At 37.7% G+C, this 19354-nt stretch overlaps 1 protein-coding gene across 3 annotated transcripts in view; it reads left to right on the forward strand.

Annotated features, from left to right (window-relative positions):
* The window catches only part of grm5b (glutamate receptor, metabotropic 5b), a 68159-nt gene that overhangs the window by 37449 nt on the left and 11356 nt on the right, over positions 1–19354 (forward strand). For all 3 annotated transcript variants that reach the window (XM_028045434.1, XM_028045433.1, XM_028045435.1), the window contains exons 7-17: positions 8033–8268; positions 9868–9989; positions 11908–12032; positions 12204–12372; positions 12916–13042; positions 15488–15605; positions 15771–15957; positions 16097–16255; positions 16403–16528; positions 18105–18287; positions 18971–19137. In XM_028045434.1, the coding sequence (XP_027901235.1) occupies positions 8033–8268; positions 9868–9989; positions 11908–12032; positions 12204–12372; positions 12916–13042; positions 15488–15605; positions 15771–15957; positions 16097–16255; positions 16403–16528; positions 18105–18287; positions 18971–19137 (1719 nt within the window). The remainder of the gene's footprint in view (positions 1–8032; positions 8269–9867; positions 9990–11907; positions 12033–12203; positions 12373–12915; positions 13043–15487; positions 15606–15770; positions 15958–16096; positions 16256–16402; positions 16529–18104; positions 18288–18970; positions 19138–19354) is intronic.

Consider the following 19354-nt stretch of genomic DNA (forward strand, 5'->3'; position numbering starts at 1 on the left):
GTCAACTTGAATAAGGTCTAACAGACGCGTCTCTGAACGAGTAGACCACTCTTATTCATCAAAAAACTCTTCATTTAATATCAGTCTTGATAAATTCGGAGAATTGGCAGAAATTGCACTTGTTAGATTTTAAAGTGATTACTTTTATTATCTGTTTACATGAAGCATTGATCTTGGCAGAGGACACATTTTCTCAGTACAGTTCTTTTTTTCCCCCTTAGATTTGGTAAATAATTTTTTCTTTCCTGATAACTCGCATCAACTATTCATTATCAAAATTATATTTCATTATTAGGGCCTGCCATAGCAGTGCACAGGAAAGCAGTGAAATGCCTTACTAATGCCTTGAGTCTGACTGACACAAAACAGTGTCAGACTCAAAATACCTTACAGATCCTGAACCGGAAGCAGTTGTTTGGACTGCTTCTTTCAGCAAAACTGACTGGCTTAAAGAGATAGATTTCTGTCTCCCCCTGCGTGTTTCACTCACATAACAGTTGGCAGAGAGCAGAGCTGCCCTTTAGAACTACAGTGATGGCAGATTGTCAGATCTACAGACATGGTGAAACACTCAGTTCCTACAGAGGAGGGCTACACAAACATAACACTTTGGCAAGGGGAAATGTCTTGATTTGTAAACAGTAAATATGTGTGGTCTTCAAGTAAACAACAAGCATAGCGATCTGCCACTTAAAAAAAACAAAAAAACAATCTGGTTGGCAGAATTGATTCCAGGTGAAGACATGTAGAAGAAGTACTGTAGGCATCAGGCAAGCAAGTAATATGTCACAATATTTTTGGAGCTTTTTCTGGGCCTCCGGCAGAAAACATGCATTGTCCCAAGGATAGCACCAGCCTGTACCTGTGCCTGTCTGATTCTGTACCAGCAAATATTGTTCCTTGTTTAACCTAAATAGACTTGGAATTGTGTTCAATTTCAATGTAATAATGTTCACTATAAACACAGACAACCTATTTGCATTTCCTCTGTGAGAAAAAGCTGTAGCAATACGTCATTCCTACCACAAAGTGGAAACATCCACCGTTTGTTTCTCCTAACGGAAAAACCTGGGTTTTTTTAAGTGTTAAGCACAAACAAATTTACTTTAATGTATGATAATAAGCAAAGAGTTAATCACATCTTATTATAAAATAGCTAAATTTTCAAGAAATTGTTGTCATAGAAACAAACGTCCTGCTGATTAAACGCCAGCAGGAAGCACTCAGCATCGCCTTGCCACCACTTTCATGATCTTTATTTAAATCTACACACACCTTTCTTCTTTAAGATTTCTTTGAATAAAAACACAATTTGCACAAAAGTAGCTACATAATGTAGTTGTTGGTGGTTTGAAAGAAAAAAGAAGGCAATCAGCATGACTGAGACAGGTGGAGGAAATGTGGAAAGAAAAAAAAAAACCAAAAAGCAGAGAGTGGATCCAGATGTGGGAAGAAAAGACAAACAGGAAACTGAGCTGGGCTGAGAGCAGCCAGAAACAGAGCCAGAGGGTAATGAGGTGTGACATTGATAGATAGGTAAAAATGAACCTGCCGCCAAGGTAAGCAGGCTCAGGCTGTTCTACTCTCTGTGTCTGTGCATTATTGAATGATAGGCGTGTAAAGTGGTCCGATCACTCACTGAATTACACCCTTGAATACACACATACACAAGTCTTGTATCTCTGCCTCCATAGCACACACACACACACACACGCACACACACACACACACCCACACACACACACACACACCCTTACTCCACAGTGTCCGTGTGTGATGCAGTTCCGACATTTGGCTAAATGAGTTTTGCTGTTGTCACAGTGACCCCTGACCCCTGTTTGGCTGGGGTCCGTGATAGATGAGCTGTCATCGCTCAGTAGTAGTCAGTTCATCGCCACGATTACTGTTTGCAGCTAGACCTCAGATCAGTCTTGCTTCAACATCTCTTCATCAATCTGCATATCAAAAGGCTTTTTATCCTTTCTTACGTAGCTGATGTTATCTGTCCAACCATCCAATAATGAAGTTGTTACTGTCAGAAGTCAGTGTTTGCTAATATAAGTGTGATTTACTTTTTTTTTTTTTTTGCTAAGGTGAAAATTGCACTTAAAAGCAAGATTTTTTTAAAGGAGTATATTCTTATGTGTTTATAATTATTCTTATATAATTATAAAAATATCTGGAAGACCACATGTCTGGAGGCTGCAACAGACTCCAGATTGTGGCAGAGGTTCACCTTCATGCAGGAAATTACCAAACATGCAGCCAAATTTTTTTTTTATTTAACAGTTTAAAGGGCATGTGTCTGTATGCTACAAGTTTCAGTTCCATTGAAGTCAGCTACTTACAAAAACTAAGAAACCACAAAAAGTCTATTCAAGTGACAGAGTCATGGTAAAGACAAAAAAACTGAGACACAATAAGACAATGTTTTGAAAAACAAACTTAATTTTCCAGCAGGTTATAATGCAGAAAATTGTCTAAAGGCAGAAGTACATCAGAGAATCCATTACTTGATAGAAAACATTTGTGATGAGTCAATTTGAATCAGACTCAACTGAAGACACATTTTTAATCTATGTTGTAGAACAACTGCTGCTATTCATTATGAAAAAAACTCATTTTAGTTCTCTTTGCATGATAGATGAACAGCAACATCTTATATTGTTATTAGTGATGTCTCTTTTTCCTCCAAGAATTAACTACTACAAAGATAGACTGGACTGGCTTTTTCTAAGATGATTACAGATTTCTAAAAACACAACTTTGTTATAAAAACCTTTTGTGGAAGCGAGAAAAGCAGAGAAATGTGAATTCTTGTGTTTTTGTCACATTTCATCCCCCTGAATTATTATCGTGATTGAGTACACTAGCCACATGAAAGTGGTGGCAACCCATTTGTGTTATTAGTTACTAACGCCCAAAAATACAGTTTGATCGATCTTTCTTCTAACTTCCTCCTCTCTGCCCATCATCACGTCTCTTTAGTTCATGCACTGATGAACTGAAAAGGATTAGACACAACGCTGCAGCATTTATTATGGAGGAAATAAAATTTAGTGATAATGTTGGCATCTTTGTTTTATAAATTCCTAGCCTAAATGCCGTCTGACATGTAAAGTTCATTTGTTGGACGACTCACACTCATGTTTACATGTTACTTTGTGCACATAGTGTTTGCGTGTCCTTTATGTCCAGCTAATCAACAGTTTAAGGTTTTTTTTTTACTGTGCTGTTTGTAATGTGTAAACTATTGTGTGTGTCTGTGTGTGTGTGTAGTGTTTTCGGTTATAAGCAGCAGATGCTGATGTGGAATCTGTGCCAGGTTACCATGGCAGCGACGGAGCGAGTGTGTTGGGATCGAGTGGCATGTTATTATTGAACATGGGCATTAATTACTAAAGTGACCTATTGGCAGCACAGCTTCAGATCCAAGTCAAATATTTTTACAGATGATGACCTCTTTTTACTCAACTGGTGAGTTTTGCTACAGTAATTAGAGAACAATGCAAACATGTGATTTAAGGGAATTGATTAGTTTCCTTTTTCTTTAAGTGAAAATTTTCTCAACATGAGCAACCTCTTCTTCACCATAGGACTTGGATATGCAACAGAAAATTTCTCTTTCTAGTTTATGCTGTTTTGCTCTTTTGTGCTTTAAGTAAAAATCAGAAAATGCCTAAAAATTTGATAATTCCTACAGCAGAAAAAGAATAACTAGAAATGGGTCAGTTGCTGGAATAAAGATAAATCGTTATTCTAAATGTTATGGTTTCAAAAGTCAGAGAAAATTTTTAAAAAAAACGTTTCCACGGATTAAATTCTTATTGAGTTGAGAAAGTGCTGTGTAGTCTTTAGCTGTAAGGAGCATAGGTTAACTCTCTCTAAACTAAAAGCTATGTGTACTTTCAGTGACTTACTGAAGGTTTGTTACAAGAGCAGACCAGCTAATAAAAGCTTGAGCTTGGTCTACCTGTGTAACTCTAAGGCACAGAAGGTTAAAGGTTAAAAAATTAAAAACTACTAAATAATTGATGAGGGCTTAATCTGGACTTTTGCTTAAAGTCTTTGTTCTCAGTCAAAATTACAATAAATGGATGATATAGTAATATTATTAGACCTACTAATCAATGTTATATCATTGTAGCAGATGTTGGAATAATTGTTACTTTTCTGTTTTAAATTAAAGAAATTAATTTAAAACAATTGCTTTAATTGTTAATTGTGGAATTTGTGACATTTATTTTGAGTTAAGGTTACTAGATTGAAAACCTCAAACTGTTTCTCGCCCATGAGTCGCATGTTTGGTCTATTTAAGGTACATAGAAATCTATGTAACCCATTTTACATGTGGATCTTCCTCTGTAAGGATCAGTGGTGCAGTTGTCTTCTCCTTGGAGTTTGCTTGTTGTCCCTGTTCTCTTGTTACGTTTCTTTCACCGCATTGTCAAAAGTATAAAGTTTAGATTAATTTGCGTCTGTCTCTACCTCTTTAGCTTTATGGTTGTTTACCTTTTGTGTCTTATGTTGTCTTGTGATAAACTGGTGGCCTGTTGAAGGTGTTAACTGATAATTGTTATCAGTTATTATTTTTTGTTATTATTTAAATTATAAATAATTTAAAATATAAATTTGTCTGGCTGTTTGATATTGAAGACATGCACAGTTCTTTTCAGGTTGCTACAACCGTGAGCAGAATAAATCATTTTAAAGTATAAGGATCAAAGGTGTTTTATTGAATTTAGAGCAATCAAAATTGCTGTAATCTACTTATTTTTTAGCATCTACATTTAGTGAGGCAAATTCTTCTATACAAAGTAACTGTATGTAATATTGTGTAATACTGACATATAAAGTAAGAAAACCAAGGCTTTATTAAGCCTTTTTCTGGAATCCAGACAGTCAGAAACTTCGGTCTTGTGATAGACTTTATAACCAAGAAACAGCCAGCTAAAAATTAATAACCATTTGCAAATGAGTTCTAGTTTCTATTTATACCCTGAATGAACAGAAAGGAAAGGCAGGTGCCTCGGGCCCAGCTTTTTAGAATTGATTTGCTTAAGTTACGCTTAAGGTATTTTGGTGGCCTACAACACTGGAATATTGTACGGTTACTCAAATAGCATTTGTGACATTGGTGCAGGGCATCAGATGTTAATTGAATAGTGAATTGAAAAGTAAGAGTGGAAGTGTGTGTGTGACAGGGGGTGGAAAGGGGGTGTGTGGGTGTATGTATGTGCATACACTTACGATCCAGTGTGCCTCTAATGAGACACAAAGTACAGACAGCAGATTGAGCGTGGGCTGGAAAACCATGACAACGGCCTTGGGTTTCCAGACATGTGGAAGGAGACTGAAAGAGAGAAATAGACAGAATGTCATTTATAACACTTATTTTGATCCAGAATAGAAAGCGATTGATCTGTCTACTCTGATGAAATAATAGGTAAACAACTGCAGTCTTTTTTTCGTTCGCACATTCAGCTTATCCTCATATACAGTACTTCTGTAAGCGCATCCCGAAGGCCTACGTTAAAACCCTCCTCTTTTTGCATCATCACCCACACAGCTGCATATCTGAAGTGTTAATCTTTAATCTGTAAGAACCCATTTGTCTGTGTGTTTGGCTTAAAATGCACCATTGTTGATTTGTCCCATAAAAACAGGTTTTAGTTTTATATATTTTCTTCCCAGTACTTGCATCCATTTGCTAACTGTTTAGCACATCTTTCCATCCCATTTTATCCCAGGATGGTTTTATTACCATGTCAAGGGATGAAATTAAATCAATTTGCAAAACCTTTGCTCAACTAACTACTTTGGGTGTGGGGAATAGCCTCAGGTGTTTAGCATTTAGTCACAACTGTTGAAATTGACACCAATACACGGGGGCCAGCTTTGGTAAGATAATCATTGTCAATAAAGTGGATGGGCTGAGTTTTTTGTCAGAAAAGCATGAGCAGACCCTTGGGAGGCACTTTATCCCTACACCTGATTCCTCCTCATACTGAAGCACAAAACTCAGCTACTATATTCAGGGTAGTTCTGATTGGCTTCTACTAACCCAGTCTTTTAGTTTTGTCATGCTCTCACTGTACAGTACTAGTAAAGTTCAAATATTGACAAAGAAATGCTGATGGGAGAACATTTGAGATGTATGAAACATGACACTAACTTCAGTTTTCTTCCTCTAGTACCTCTACATTACCAGTCCAATGTGCATATTGCATTACTTGTAAGATTCACTACGGCTGAAAGCCAGGGCCTTATGTCTTAACATTCAAAAAACCTACCGGCATTCCGCATAGAAATACAGAAAATGGTAACTTGGTAAATGGTAATTTATTTTTTCCTTTAAAAAGCCAGCATTATGTATTTTCCATGCACATAGTGCCATTTTATAGCAAAATCAAGAAAATATGTTTCCTTTAGTTGTTTTAAATATGCTGGACACATCAAACATGATGTGTCCCTTCTTAAGCTGCTACCCACGCGACCCAACCCCCGGATAAGCGGAAGAAAATGCCTGAGAGATTCAAGGATTTCTCAAACATGCATGGGAAGAGCAACACAGGTATGTTTTGGATGGGGGAATAATCAAAAAAGTCAATTCAACACAATATTGCCCCCATTAATTGGATTAAAAGAACAAATTTTCACAGAAACTTTAAAAAAGGCTAAATGAGTTTCAGTGACAAGATTGTAGTCTCTTATTATTTGCATTGACCTTTTGCACCGTACAAATAAGAGGCTAAACATTTACTCATGTTAGATAGATTTATGGTAATTGAAAAATTATTTCACTATGATTAGTCACCACAGCTCAGTGACAGAAGGTGACAGTAACTGTGACAAAAAGAAGGGACAAATCGACAGAGGTGAACTTTGTGGTAGGCAGAGTAGGGGAAGCAGTTCACTTTCACACTGGATCTCCAACTTGACTGAGGGTGCAGGGACTGCTGTAGGAGAAAATTAGTTCTGTACTCTGGAGACAGAGAGAGAAGAGAGAGAAAAGAAACCCTGGTAGAAAAGGCTAAAATAAAAAATAATGCTGAAAGAAACTAATTTTCACTGTAAGAACTGAGGATCATTGTTTTGGTTGTGACAGGCTGGCAAGAATTGTGGAAGGAGAAGATATTTGTCATTCAATTCACTTCCCTCCCTTTATCTCTGCCTTTCACATGCAGACACATCCACGTTGCCATCTGTTCGTTGTAAAGGAGTGGCAAACCTGGGTGTCTTACTAAAGATGTAAATTACAGTGTCTAAATGTGTTGTGGAGGTGAATTGTGAGGTGCTTACATGCATATAGCTGCCGTTTTATCAGCAGCATCAGACAAACTCAGTTTGACCTAGATCATCTCAAGAGTCTGGCGGTGCATGTGTGTGGGAGTGTATGTGCCTAGTGGTTTTTACCCTTTTGTAAATGATCCGTTGAATTTTGGACATGGCCCGTCATGATGTAATCTCTTCCTCCTACATGTCTTCTGACTCTAGTGATGGCTCTATTTTTGTTTCCTTTCACTCTATGTCTGGGTATGTTTCCTAGTCTTTGTGATGCTGTTTGTTCACTACTTAGCTCTAACAAACCTCTATGATGTGCACAGAACAGGTAGATTTTGTTGAGATGAATGATTAAATCATACGTAGGTGGGCTCTCTTTACTTAAATAATCTCTGAAGACAATTGGTTTCTGCAAAGGATTTTATGTGGGGGTAATAGAATAAAGGCAGATGAATACAAATACATGCCATACTTTCAAAATTTTTATTTGTGAATAATTTGGAAATAATCAATCCTATTATTCCCTGTTCCCAAGTATGTGCTACATTGTGTTGGTCTGTATCATAACATAAAACTAAAATACATTCAAATATATAGATGTAGCATTAAAAAATATGAAGTTCAAATAACTTGAATACCTTTGTAAGGCATTGTATGTTTGTATCCTCATTGGCATACTGATTGCACTCATTTGAATGCTTAAACTTGCTAAACATTGCCACTTTTCTCTCCTTTCCTTTTGTTGCAGCGATGGATGGGCAGACAGGTACGATGTGACAGAAGGCTATGCCGAGGAAGCAGCCGGGGGTATTACCATCAAGCTGCAGTCAGCGGACGTGAAATGGTTTGATGATTACTACCTTAAGCTCCGTCCTGAAAACAACCCCAGGAATCCTTGGTTTCCGGAGTTCTGGCAGCATCGGTTTCACTGCAGACTTAAAGGTCATCCACAGGAGAGCAACAAGTACAACCGCACCTGTGAGAGTAAGTGGAGACGCAAATAAAATACCAAAACAGAAGGCACTTGAGTGTTTCAGGCCAGCAAAAAAAATTCTGATATTCAGAATATTGCTCGGTGTATAGGCCAAACTAATGCTTTAAGCCATTGATGTGATACACCAGGGTAGTTTTGACATGCTGATTGCTACCTTGTCAGATGAATTAAAGTCAGAGCCACCCCTTGATCATTGTGAAGGTCATCTATTTATTCTTTACATCTCCTCAGTGTCCACCTGTATGCCAGGTGGATCATATATTCATTTATCATCTGCTCCTACACTAGGTAAACACAAAAGATTGTAATTTTGATTCTATGTTAATAAAACATTCCAAACCACATCTTTTGCTTTGTGAAACAGTAATTGGTCCCTAAACTAAAACACTGATACTATCCTTGGCATCAGCAGCTGCCATCAAGTGCTTATGATAAGTGGCTATGAGCCTTTTATATTTCTGTGGAGATTTTTGACCCACTCTTCTCTGCAGACTAGTTTTAAATTCACTGGTGTTGGAGGTTTTTTGGAACAGCTTGTTTAAGGCTGTGCCACCATGATCTAAGTGCAGTGGAGTGTAAAGTCACCCTCTGAAGGTCAGACCTTCCCCTTTTTTTGTATAGAGCAGAATTCATTCAATAATGCTAAACCATGTAAATGTCCTTAAGTGTAATAATCACGGTTGATGCCAGATATGAAATAATTTGAGGAAATGTCAAGATATGTTTTGGCAAATGTGTGAGCATCCACTTTCATCTGGTGGAGCAGGTCCACCCCTGTTCCACAGTTTCTCCAATGGTTCATATTGATTCACTGTGGAGTCTCAAAGCCTTGGATATGGTTTTGTAACTATTTCTAGTCTATTTCTAATAGATGTCTGCTTCTCTTCAGTTTTTTGGCGAATGATGTGTGTTGCTTATTAAGATCTTTTTTCCTACTTTATGTTGTCAGAAATGTTCTATTTAAGTGATTTCTTGATTCTACAGGTTGGATAGTACTCAGGAATAGATGTGGCAAGAGAAATGAAACTTTATTAAGTACTGTTAACATGAGTCAATTTCACCCAAGGGGAACAATTACTTTCATGCAGATTGGGCTGGATAACTTTTATCCATAAAAAATGAATTGATGAAAACTCAGGTTACCTTTGTCCTGCATTTAAATTAGCTGTGAGGGGCAACTTTTTGACAGGCTGAACAAACACCTACAAACAGACCACATGGACGCACACAACCTTTAGGTTCATCTTGAGAATGAACCCTCCATTGATTTTCATATTTTGATTCAATGCCATCCCTTTCTCTGTCTGTTTCATTCACTACATTCATAGGCTAGACAGTACTTGAGAGCTGCATCAAAGGGAGTCATTTCTTATTTATTCTAATGAAATGGGACGGAAATTACAAAAGAACAGGACACAGACAGACGCAGAAATGCAATGTGGAGGTGGGGAGTGACTGATGAGGAAGAGGAGAAAGGGCCCTTTGATGTTAGAAAAAAAATATCTCGTTTTTTTCCCCAACCATACTCATCAATACGATTGTCAGTCCTTCTCCGCTTTATTTATCTATTTATCTGTCCACCTTTACAGGAAAGGATTCCCTGCAGACTCATTACGCACAGGACACCAAGATGGGATTTGTCATTAATGCTATTTACTCAATGGCATTCGGCCTGCATAACATGCAACGTTCTCTATGCCCAGGCTATCAGGTAGGTCCAGTCGAAAAAAAAATACACCAGGGACTAGGGCAGCAGTACAGAAAAAGCTGAGTGGGTAGATAATTGTGTTTCATTGTCTAAGCTCTTTCTCAAATTCCAATTTGGCTGTGTGACTACATTTAGTTCATGCAGAGAGTCCAGCAGTGTCTCCTTTGCCTCTCTACCTTGCATTGTTGCGCAACGTGGACTCATCAGTCATGACTTGTACAGACCGTGCAAAAGTCTCTCTGGAGACTACTCCTATGTTTCAGCAGACTTTACTCCCATGTTTGACTTTTATGTCATGCTGCATGTATGACAAAAAGTCAGAAAGTATCCCAATGCAATGAGGAAGAGCTTTTCAGATTGTAAACCATGTCTGTGAAGAGTGAAGTGCAACCAGATTAAGCTCCATAAGTGAGTGTTCTTCCTGCCAATTTGAGTTTGGCTTTCATTCACTGTACTAATATCATCAATCTTTTTACATACACAGGCTAAAAATCCCCAATTGCATCTAATTAAACTGGATCTTTTCTGTAATCATTCTAAAAGTGGTCTTTTCTTTGTGCACCACCAGAGTTTGGTCCACTTTCCTACTTAGGAGAAGCTTAGAAGTGATGATTGACAAAGGTTGTTTCTGTTTTCTTTTTCTTGTGATTTAGGTTAGTAGAGCTGCACTTTGTGTTTCCTGTTCTTCATTTAGTAAATTGCTGTCGACATAGGTTACTTCTTCTGCTCACCTCACTACAATAATGTTTATTAAACAGCTGAAAGTGCTACTCTCCCCTTTATGGTTACGGGAGCTGTTGTCACACTTTCTTATATCGCTACTAATTGCATTTCCTAAAAATATTGATTCCTGTAGCCTCTATAACCTGCACTTCTTATGCTCAAAATTTAATGGCAGTGTTGTTATAAAATTAAACATGTTACAGTATTAGATGTATAGAATAGCTATGGTGGAATGTTGTTTACATTAACTTAATACATCATTTAAACATAAAGCAGAAAAGCAATAGGGTAGAAGGAAACATGTTTACCAGACTCATAATGTCTTTTTATAAATAATTATTTTGCTGGGAAGATGTGCAGGCGGATTTTTAACAAGTGACCACTCTCTGGCTGTTGATTTAATTTCAACAAACCTCCAGTAAGTCACAGGAAATCTGGTTGAGTGTCACAGATAAAATGTTTATTTCCCTCAACACAAAGCCATAGCAATGCATAAGGAGAGCAGTGACAGACTTGCAAAGCAGTCTGCCACTGTCCTAAGTGGACAGTTTAACAGGTCCCCTTAGTTAAACTGTTCAACTACACACAGCATTGTCGATAATTTTACAATGCTGCCTTTATAACTTTAAACAAGTTATAATATGCTTCAATTTTATGGACAAATAGGTGAAGATGCATAATCAAACCAACTACAATGAGACATCTATCTGAATGTTGTCCTTTGAATGCTTACGAAAAAGGTCATTGATCTTGGAGATCATTGACCTCTGGCAAGATCAATGATCTCATCTCTGATTTTGTTTTTAACTAATCAGTTAATAATGCTCTATTATTTGACTTAGGTTAACATAGCATTTTTCCTTGTTTTGTAGGCATTATGTTTGTGCCAGCCTCATTGTAATTTGACCTGAAAAGTCTAAATAAAAATTGTAGGAACCTATGTTGCCATGATTTCTGTATTCCTGTCAGTTGTATTTGTAATTTTTTGCATTTGTTCTTTGCTGTGTGTAAAACAAGTTGCCTCTTGGGGACAATAAAGTTGATCTTTTTCACATTTATTAAACAGTATATTAGAATATGTTTATGTTTATTTGGAAATTGTTCCATAAAGTTGAATAATTACATACTACCATGGTTATTTTGTGCAATACTTTGAATTCATTTGAATACTTAAGACTAATGGCTAACATTTCTATAGGGCCTTTGTGATGCTATGCGACCTATAGATGGTGCTACTCTGCTGGACTTCCTGATGAAAACCAACTTCACTGGTGTGTCTGGAGAGGGTATTTTATTTGATGAAAATGGAGACTCACCTGGCAGGTAGGCAAAGTTGCTGGGTGATTTATATCCAGCATAATTTCTATGACCTACAGCATGTAGGTTATAGAAACCTACATGCCGGCATTTCCCACTAAGAGATCTTTGATCTTTGATCTCTCAGTGGGAACTTTGTGTCTTATGTTCACTGCACATTTTTATTGTTATAAATAGGTATGAAATAATGAATTTCAAGAAGATGGGGAGGGACTACTATGACTACATCAATGTTGGTAGTTGGGACAACAGCGGATTGAAGATAGCTGATGATGAAATTTGGTCCAGGAAAGATGCCATCATTAAATCGGTCTGCAGTGAACCCTGTGACAAAGGGCAAATTAAGGTAAGACGGGAGATAGGCATTGAATGCTTTTTTTTAAGATTTAAATGGGACAAAAAAATTATTGTAAATGAAGTGTTCATTTTGCATGGTGTGCAGTGGTTGCTATACCCTGGCAATATTAAAAGGCAGGCGCAAGTAATTTTCAATGTGCATCACAAAATCTTACATCTTAGGTCATAAAAGTGATTTTAAAACTGTCTCATGGAATCATGTGCAAATTTCTGTATCTATGATCAACTAAGCAAATGGTTTATAATTCTCTGCAAGCCTATGGTTTAAGTCACTTTTGCCCTAAGCCTATGCTTGCATGCTCTACCTATTCCTATGTGTGATTTTTATTCCCAGATTCCCCAATTCAAAGGAATATGATATTTTCTGCTTGACTTGACACAAGCTCATTTTTACATAAATATACTGAGGCCCCTGCATACGAGCTGCAATGTCAGCAAATACAAGCAACCTTCCTGCCAACTCAATCCCTGTATTTAAACGGGGACTTGTTCAATAGTAAAAAAAAAAAAATGCTTCTGGTCTCTGTTTCAGGTGATCCGCAAGGGTGAGGTGAGCTGCTGCTGGACGTGCACCCTGTGCAAAGAAAACGAGTTTGTGTTTGATGAATACACCTGTCAAGCCTGTAATCTTGGCTCCTGGCCTAATGATGGCCTCACAGGTCAGCATCTGTATGTTTGTGCTTCTGCATTTGCTCAGTTCTTGAAGATACTAAGATGTTGTAACACATAAGTCCTTGTTCAATGGGGGTGACTGCATGTGGGGGTGCAGAAAAGATTAAGCAATTTAAATTAGAATTACGCTGAAATGAGAGTTCTCTCATCTAGTGTGTTGTTACAGTAAATTAAAAAGTCCTGCACCAACTACACAATAGACAATCCTTCTTTTTTGACTCACCTCTGCCTCTTGCATCCGCTTTCCTTGTCACAGACATTGTCATGAGTGTTTTGATTATTTTGTATTAAGAGAGGCTTTCAATTTTTAATTCAAAAACACTACAGTCCCAGTGAATTTTACTCCACCTTTATTGCATTGGAAGCACTGGGATTGTCTTGTTGTGCTCTCAGCTGCTCATTATAATGTTCCTCACTGAGCTTGATGATTAAAACATGAATCAAGCCCTGCTGAAAATTCAAATGAAGTATCACTGTCACAAAAAGAAGCATCCTAAAACTCAAATCCTGAACCAATGCTGAGCTGAAAACTGAGAGTAGGAAAGAGAAATATGGCACTTGCCAATTTATTTTATGTCACATTTCCTCCACTCTTGTGGGGGGACGTTGACAAGGTTGGTAGGAGTTCATCCTGTAGACGATGGGTAGTCTTTTATTATTGTCCTCCCTTGACCTTTAATATTCAACATGGTAGCTGAAGCCTGTAGGATCTGAAAAGAAATATTTCAGATCCTACAGGCTATTATATGTTTTACTATGTGAGTATGGTTTCTCAATATGGAATCATTTACTTTGATAGGTTGAAAGTAGCCTTATAACCCTATACAGATTGCTAGGAGGGTTTATGGAGCTATGTGCTTCATATCACCAAAAGGCCAAAATGCCTGCTTTTACAGTTAATTGCTCTTACATCCTGGAAGCAACAAGGATGGACTTTTTCAAATAAATGGCTTGACAGTGGTGGAAATGTTATTTTTCCCATGACTGTAAACAGAGGCACTTCAATCAAACCAACACACGGTTTTCTAGTTTCGACTCCTCACATTTTGATCCTTCAGACTCAGACCAATGGAAAATAAATCTAAAAGATTCAGAAATCAAAAGGCAGAGCAAAGAGACAAGGTAGAGGATGAACCGCGTGCAAGAGAGAGAGAGGTCAGATACATTTGAAACCACAGAGAGGTGGACAATAGGTTTTGATATAACAGTTGAGGGAGAGAAATAACAATTTAGAAAGATGAAGTGAGACTTGTCCTCTCCAATCAAAGCTAAGCCTTGTAGACTGCTTTTGGTAAAATACAGCAGTTCACAATTTCCTGCAACTCAGGAAATTAAATAAGAAGGTGGCCAAAGGGGGTGTGAGGGCATGTCGTAGGACTTTCAGCCTTGGATTCAGAGCTATATATTTTTTGTCACATATAAAATGTTGTCTTCTTCTTCTACAGAACTTAGATACATTAATTTTTATTTGTGTGCTTGAGCTGTATTCTCATATGTTAAAATAAAATTGAAACTTATGCTTATTTACAGCTTTGCAGAAGACTGTTACTTGATTTTTTTTTTATCACTCCCTTGCTTGCAAAACTTCTAATATTCATTACCTGGGTCCAAATTTCCTTATTGATTTTATGAACATTGTTGACCATGTTGAAAACACTGAGCCTAAAACAAAAATTATCTGCCTCTGTAGAAATTGGGTTGTATTTCTAGAAAGAAGAAGCAAGACTAGCTTGAAAGTCAAAGAAAAGAAAATTGGTTTTCTACTCGTGGCCAAGAAGTACCCAGATAAAGTCCACCAGCATAAAGATGGAATATAATTAGAGCTGTCTCTTTAATTAATGCACCTTTATCTCATCACAAATGAAGAAGACAGCGATAGAGAGGAAAAGAATTAGGTAACAAGGTGGGATGGAAGAGGAAGTGGAGAGATAAGGGAGACATTAGGGGATATTTAAAGGCCAGAATAATTTATGGAGGAATAAGGAAATAAATGGAGGAAGAAAAATGCATGATACGTTTTCAGGAGTAAGGAGGAGATTAAGGTTCTATTACTAAGATATATTTGTATGTCACAAAGAGCAGCACCATTCAGTTATGTTGTTTACCACTCTTTTTATACTAATTCAAACTTATATAAATGTCATATTTATGACACAGTTGTAGTTGTAGAAATATTTGTTAGACTTTGGCAACATCTAACATTTTTTTTCCAGCATTGCAAAATCACCATCAGTTTAATTGTGTTCAGGGTAATGTAAAGTGGTGGTTTTGCTTCATTATATTTTTTGCATGTAAGTCAAGCAATAGTTGATCTACATGACGAGAAATATTAAGCCAAATGTTAAAACAGAAAAACCTTTGAAATTCTGTCATATTCATACAACAATTTAAAGTTTGCTTTTATATTCCATCTTCACACCCTTTCTTTCCAGGCTGCGACCCGATCCCTGTGGAGTACCTGCGATGGGGGGATCCAGAACCCATAGCTGCTGTGGTATTTGCTTGCCTCGGACTAATGGCTACCTTCTTTGTCACTGCAGTTTTTATCTAGTAAGAATTTTTTTAATGAAGAAATATTTCAAACCTAAAGTTGAAAATGTGCCCGAATTTTTTTTTTCACTTTGTTATTGTCCATCTTTGTATATTTTAATTGTTTTAGGGGTTTTTTTTAATGGCTCCATCATCATATCTAATGTTTGTTTGACTGTATCTAAGTTTTCGGGACACCCCTGTTGTGAAGTCCTCCAGCCGGGAGCTGTGCTACATTATACTAGCAGGGATTTGTCTCGGATATCTGTGCACCTTCACCCTCATTGCAAAGCCCCACGTGATCCACTGCTACCTCCAGCGACTAGGAATCGGTCTGTCACCTGCCATGAGTTACTCTGCACTTGTTACCAAGGTGAGAAATAGGACAGAGCCACCACTCCTCCCATTGAAACTGAGGCAGTTGTGTAGAAATACTGAAAGCAGATAGTTTAAAAATAGCTCCAGTACAGTAAGTGATGTATGTATTAATGATGTTTGGGATCCGACTGCAGACGAACCGCATCGCTCGGATCCTGGCAGGGAGCAAAAAGAAGATCTGTACGAAGAAACCTCGCTTCATGTCAGCCTGCGCCCAGCTCATCATTGCCTTCCTCCTCATACTGCTGCAGTTGGGCATCATTGTGGCTCTTTTCCTCATGGAGCCACCGAATGTAAGTTTTCAGGTTGCAGATGTGTGAACTAAGAGCACGGCAGCATGATTAAATAAACAGACCTAGGGATCTTACGATTTAATGAACGTGTGTATGATACAACCCAGATTTAGCTTAGTCCCGTCTCTGTCCTCTCACTATCTCCAGGTGATCAACGACTACCCTAGCATCCGCCAGGTCAACCTTATTTGCAACACCACTAACCTCGGAGTGGTGGCCCCCCTGGGATATAATGGCCTGCTGATCCTCAGCTGTACCTTTTATGCCTTTAAGGTATGTCTTTGATGTTTCCTGTCTGTTTATTTTATTAACAAAAATATCATTGGTACCTATTCTGTTGTGACTATTCATTTGAAGGTATTCAGATGCTTTATTATGTTTGTTTCAAAACATAAACACAGAGGCGAATAATAAGTTGCACGTCGGCAACACTTGTACATCAGCAGACTTTGCTCTCACAGAACTATTTGTTGACCCAAAATATTGAGAATAAAAGAATATTTTGGTCTATAGATTGAATGCATTGACAAGTTACAACAGCCAACAGTCTGAACTAGTGTTGCTAGTGGATACTATCATATGATCTCATGCTCTTGTAGAAAATAGGACACTTCTTATTGAAAGTCTGTGTTATTTGCACCAAACTGTGTTGTGAAGAAACCATATAAACAATATATAAATCACAGATGGGCACATTTTTAATTATAATTGCATTCTTTCCAGATACGTTCTCTCTTTGAGACCAGTAAGCATATGCAGTAGAATATGCAGCATGGTTCTGGAATAAATTAACTCCCATTTTGAGGCGTAAGCTGACAAAACGTTTTGAATTTTTAGTGTCACCTGAAAAACAAAATCCCTTTTAAAGGATAATTTTGTAATGTTTTTTTTTTGTCTGTCTTCTGTTTGCATTTAAGTTTACTTTGATCTTTACTCATATTTCTGAAATGTAGAAAAATTATGGAATGTGTTATCTGAATATTAATCCTACCAGATGAAAAAAACCCAAACATGAAAACTAAAACATACCCAAAAAGTTGATCATAAAGACTGATAAGTTTGAAGTTCTGTGGTACGTAACTCGACCATGTTGTTTCCTTTACAGCTTCAATAGCTTTCCTCCAAACCAGAGCATGGTGCAAATGACATATTTTTCTGCATAAGTCTGCGAATTTGAATTGGCTTTACAGTAAGACTTACGTTCACACATATTAAGTTTATCCCCTTAACTGTAATGAGAACACCAGTGTCCTCATGGACCCATTGACTTGCATGTAAGTGACAGTCCAGAGCAGCATGTAAATGGTGGGTGGCTGTCAAGGAGACTCTCCACTATTTGCCAAATCTTCAGTAAAAGACTTTAATCAAAGATTCCCTTCCCAGTCGCCTGTGTTATGATGTTATGTCAGACATAAAAAGTGAACAGAAAGTGAAGCACTCTTAAAGTTTGGTGTGTAAAACTTTATCAACAGCAGTGAATACACTTATTTTTACTATGCTGTTTATGTGGGCATAGTTTGATTTTTTTCTGTAAGAAAATAGACACGGGCAGAACAACTGAATACATTACTGTGACAAGTATTTTAGGTTTATTGCCACTTGATTAACCTCTCTCCTATAAAGAGTTTTCTAGATGTTCATTAAGTCTTAAAGCCCATTGTCTTTAGTACCAAGATATTGGGCAAACAGCTTGCATCAATATTCATTCCACCTCTAAGGCTTGTTGACAAAAGCTAAAAGTGGCTATTACACTTCTGCATTAAAGAATGCAAAAAAAACCCGATCATATACAGTTACGGTACAACATTTTTACTGATTCTTGATTTTTTTTTTTTTCTCCTTTTCAAAGACCCGCAATGTCCCAGCTAATTTCAACGAGGCCAAGTACATTGCATTTACCATGTACACCACCTGCATCATCTGGTTGGCGTTTGTTCCCATCTACTTTGGCTCCAACTATAAAATCATCACCATGTGCTTCAGTGTCAGCCTCAGTGCCACTGTGGCTCTGTGCTGCATGTTTGCACCCAAGGTAAGGTTAAAATGAAAATAACGTTTTACCATTTTAATGGATACATTTTTGGTTTAATTGTGCCACCCACAGTTACTGTTGCCACAGGTAAACATGCATATAAAAGCTTTGCAGTTGCATAATAGAGAGGGAGCTCTGTTATAAATTTCCTGCTTAATCTCTCCAAGTTGTTCAGTCATGGATTCCTCGGTAAACGGTTTTTGTGTTAACTTGACCACCATCATTTTCACGTCACAAGACCCAATTATGACCCATTTCAGTTTTCTGGAACATATTAGATATTTATTAAAAACCTTCCTGGTGTTTCAGTAACTGTACTGAAATACCAGAGTATAGTGTTGGCAGAGTAAAATCCCATACTCTGCCAACAACATCACAGGTCTAACCTCAAGTTGCTTACCAATCTGCTTATTGATGTGTAAATGTGTCTGTAGTTTTGAATGGTCACTGTGACAGGAAAGACTTAACAGGTTAGCATTACTTTAGCTAAGTATTACTAACCTTAACAAAATGAAAAGAAAATTTGTTCATTTAACCTTCTAATTTGTTTTTGCTTCTGGAAAGTAAGATTTGAGACTCTTCAATATTTACGTGAAAATGACAACAAAAAAACAGCTTCAATTCAAGAAACGGCATTAAACTGACATAGAGAGTTATGAATGCATTTTTCTGTTCCATTTTAGGTGTACATCATTCTGGCCAAGCCAGAGCGTAACGTGCGCAGTGCCTTTACCACCAGCACCGTGGTCCGGATGCATGTGGGAGATGGGAAGTCATCCTCAGCTGCTAGCCGCTCTTCCAGTCTGGTTAACCTGTTTAAGCGTAGAGGCTCTACTGGAGAGACCCTCAGGTATATCTATGTGTGAGAGTCTGTTTTCCACCCAGAGCCTTTCTGCCCAGGTTAATGCCGTGGTACTCGTGAGTTACAGTCCAAGGTGCCATCTCTATAATAGACCCACTTAAGAAAGCATTCCTGCTGTGTGAGAGATTGATTACCTGTATTCACCTGAATCTGCTTGCCTTTTCTTCTGACCCCATTGTGAACTTTGGAAAATTGCCTCATGGAG

Source organism: Xiphophorus couchianus, chromosome 18 (genome assembly GCF_001444195.1).
Source record: "Xiphophorus couchianus chromosome 18, X_couchianus-1.0, whole genome shotgun sequence".
NCBI classification, from domain to species: domain Eukaryota; kingdom Metazoa; phylum Chordata; class Actinopteri; order Cyprinodontiformes; family Poeciliidae; genus Xiphophorus; species Xiphophorus couchianus.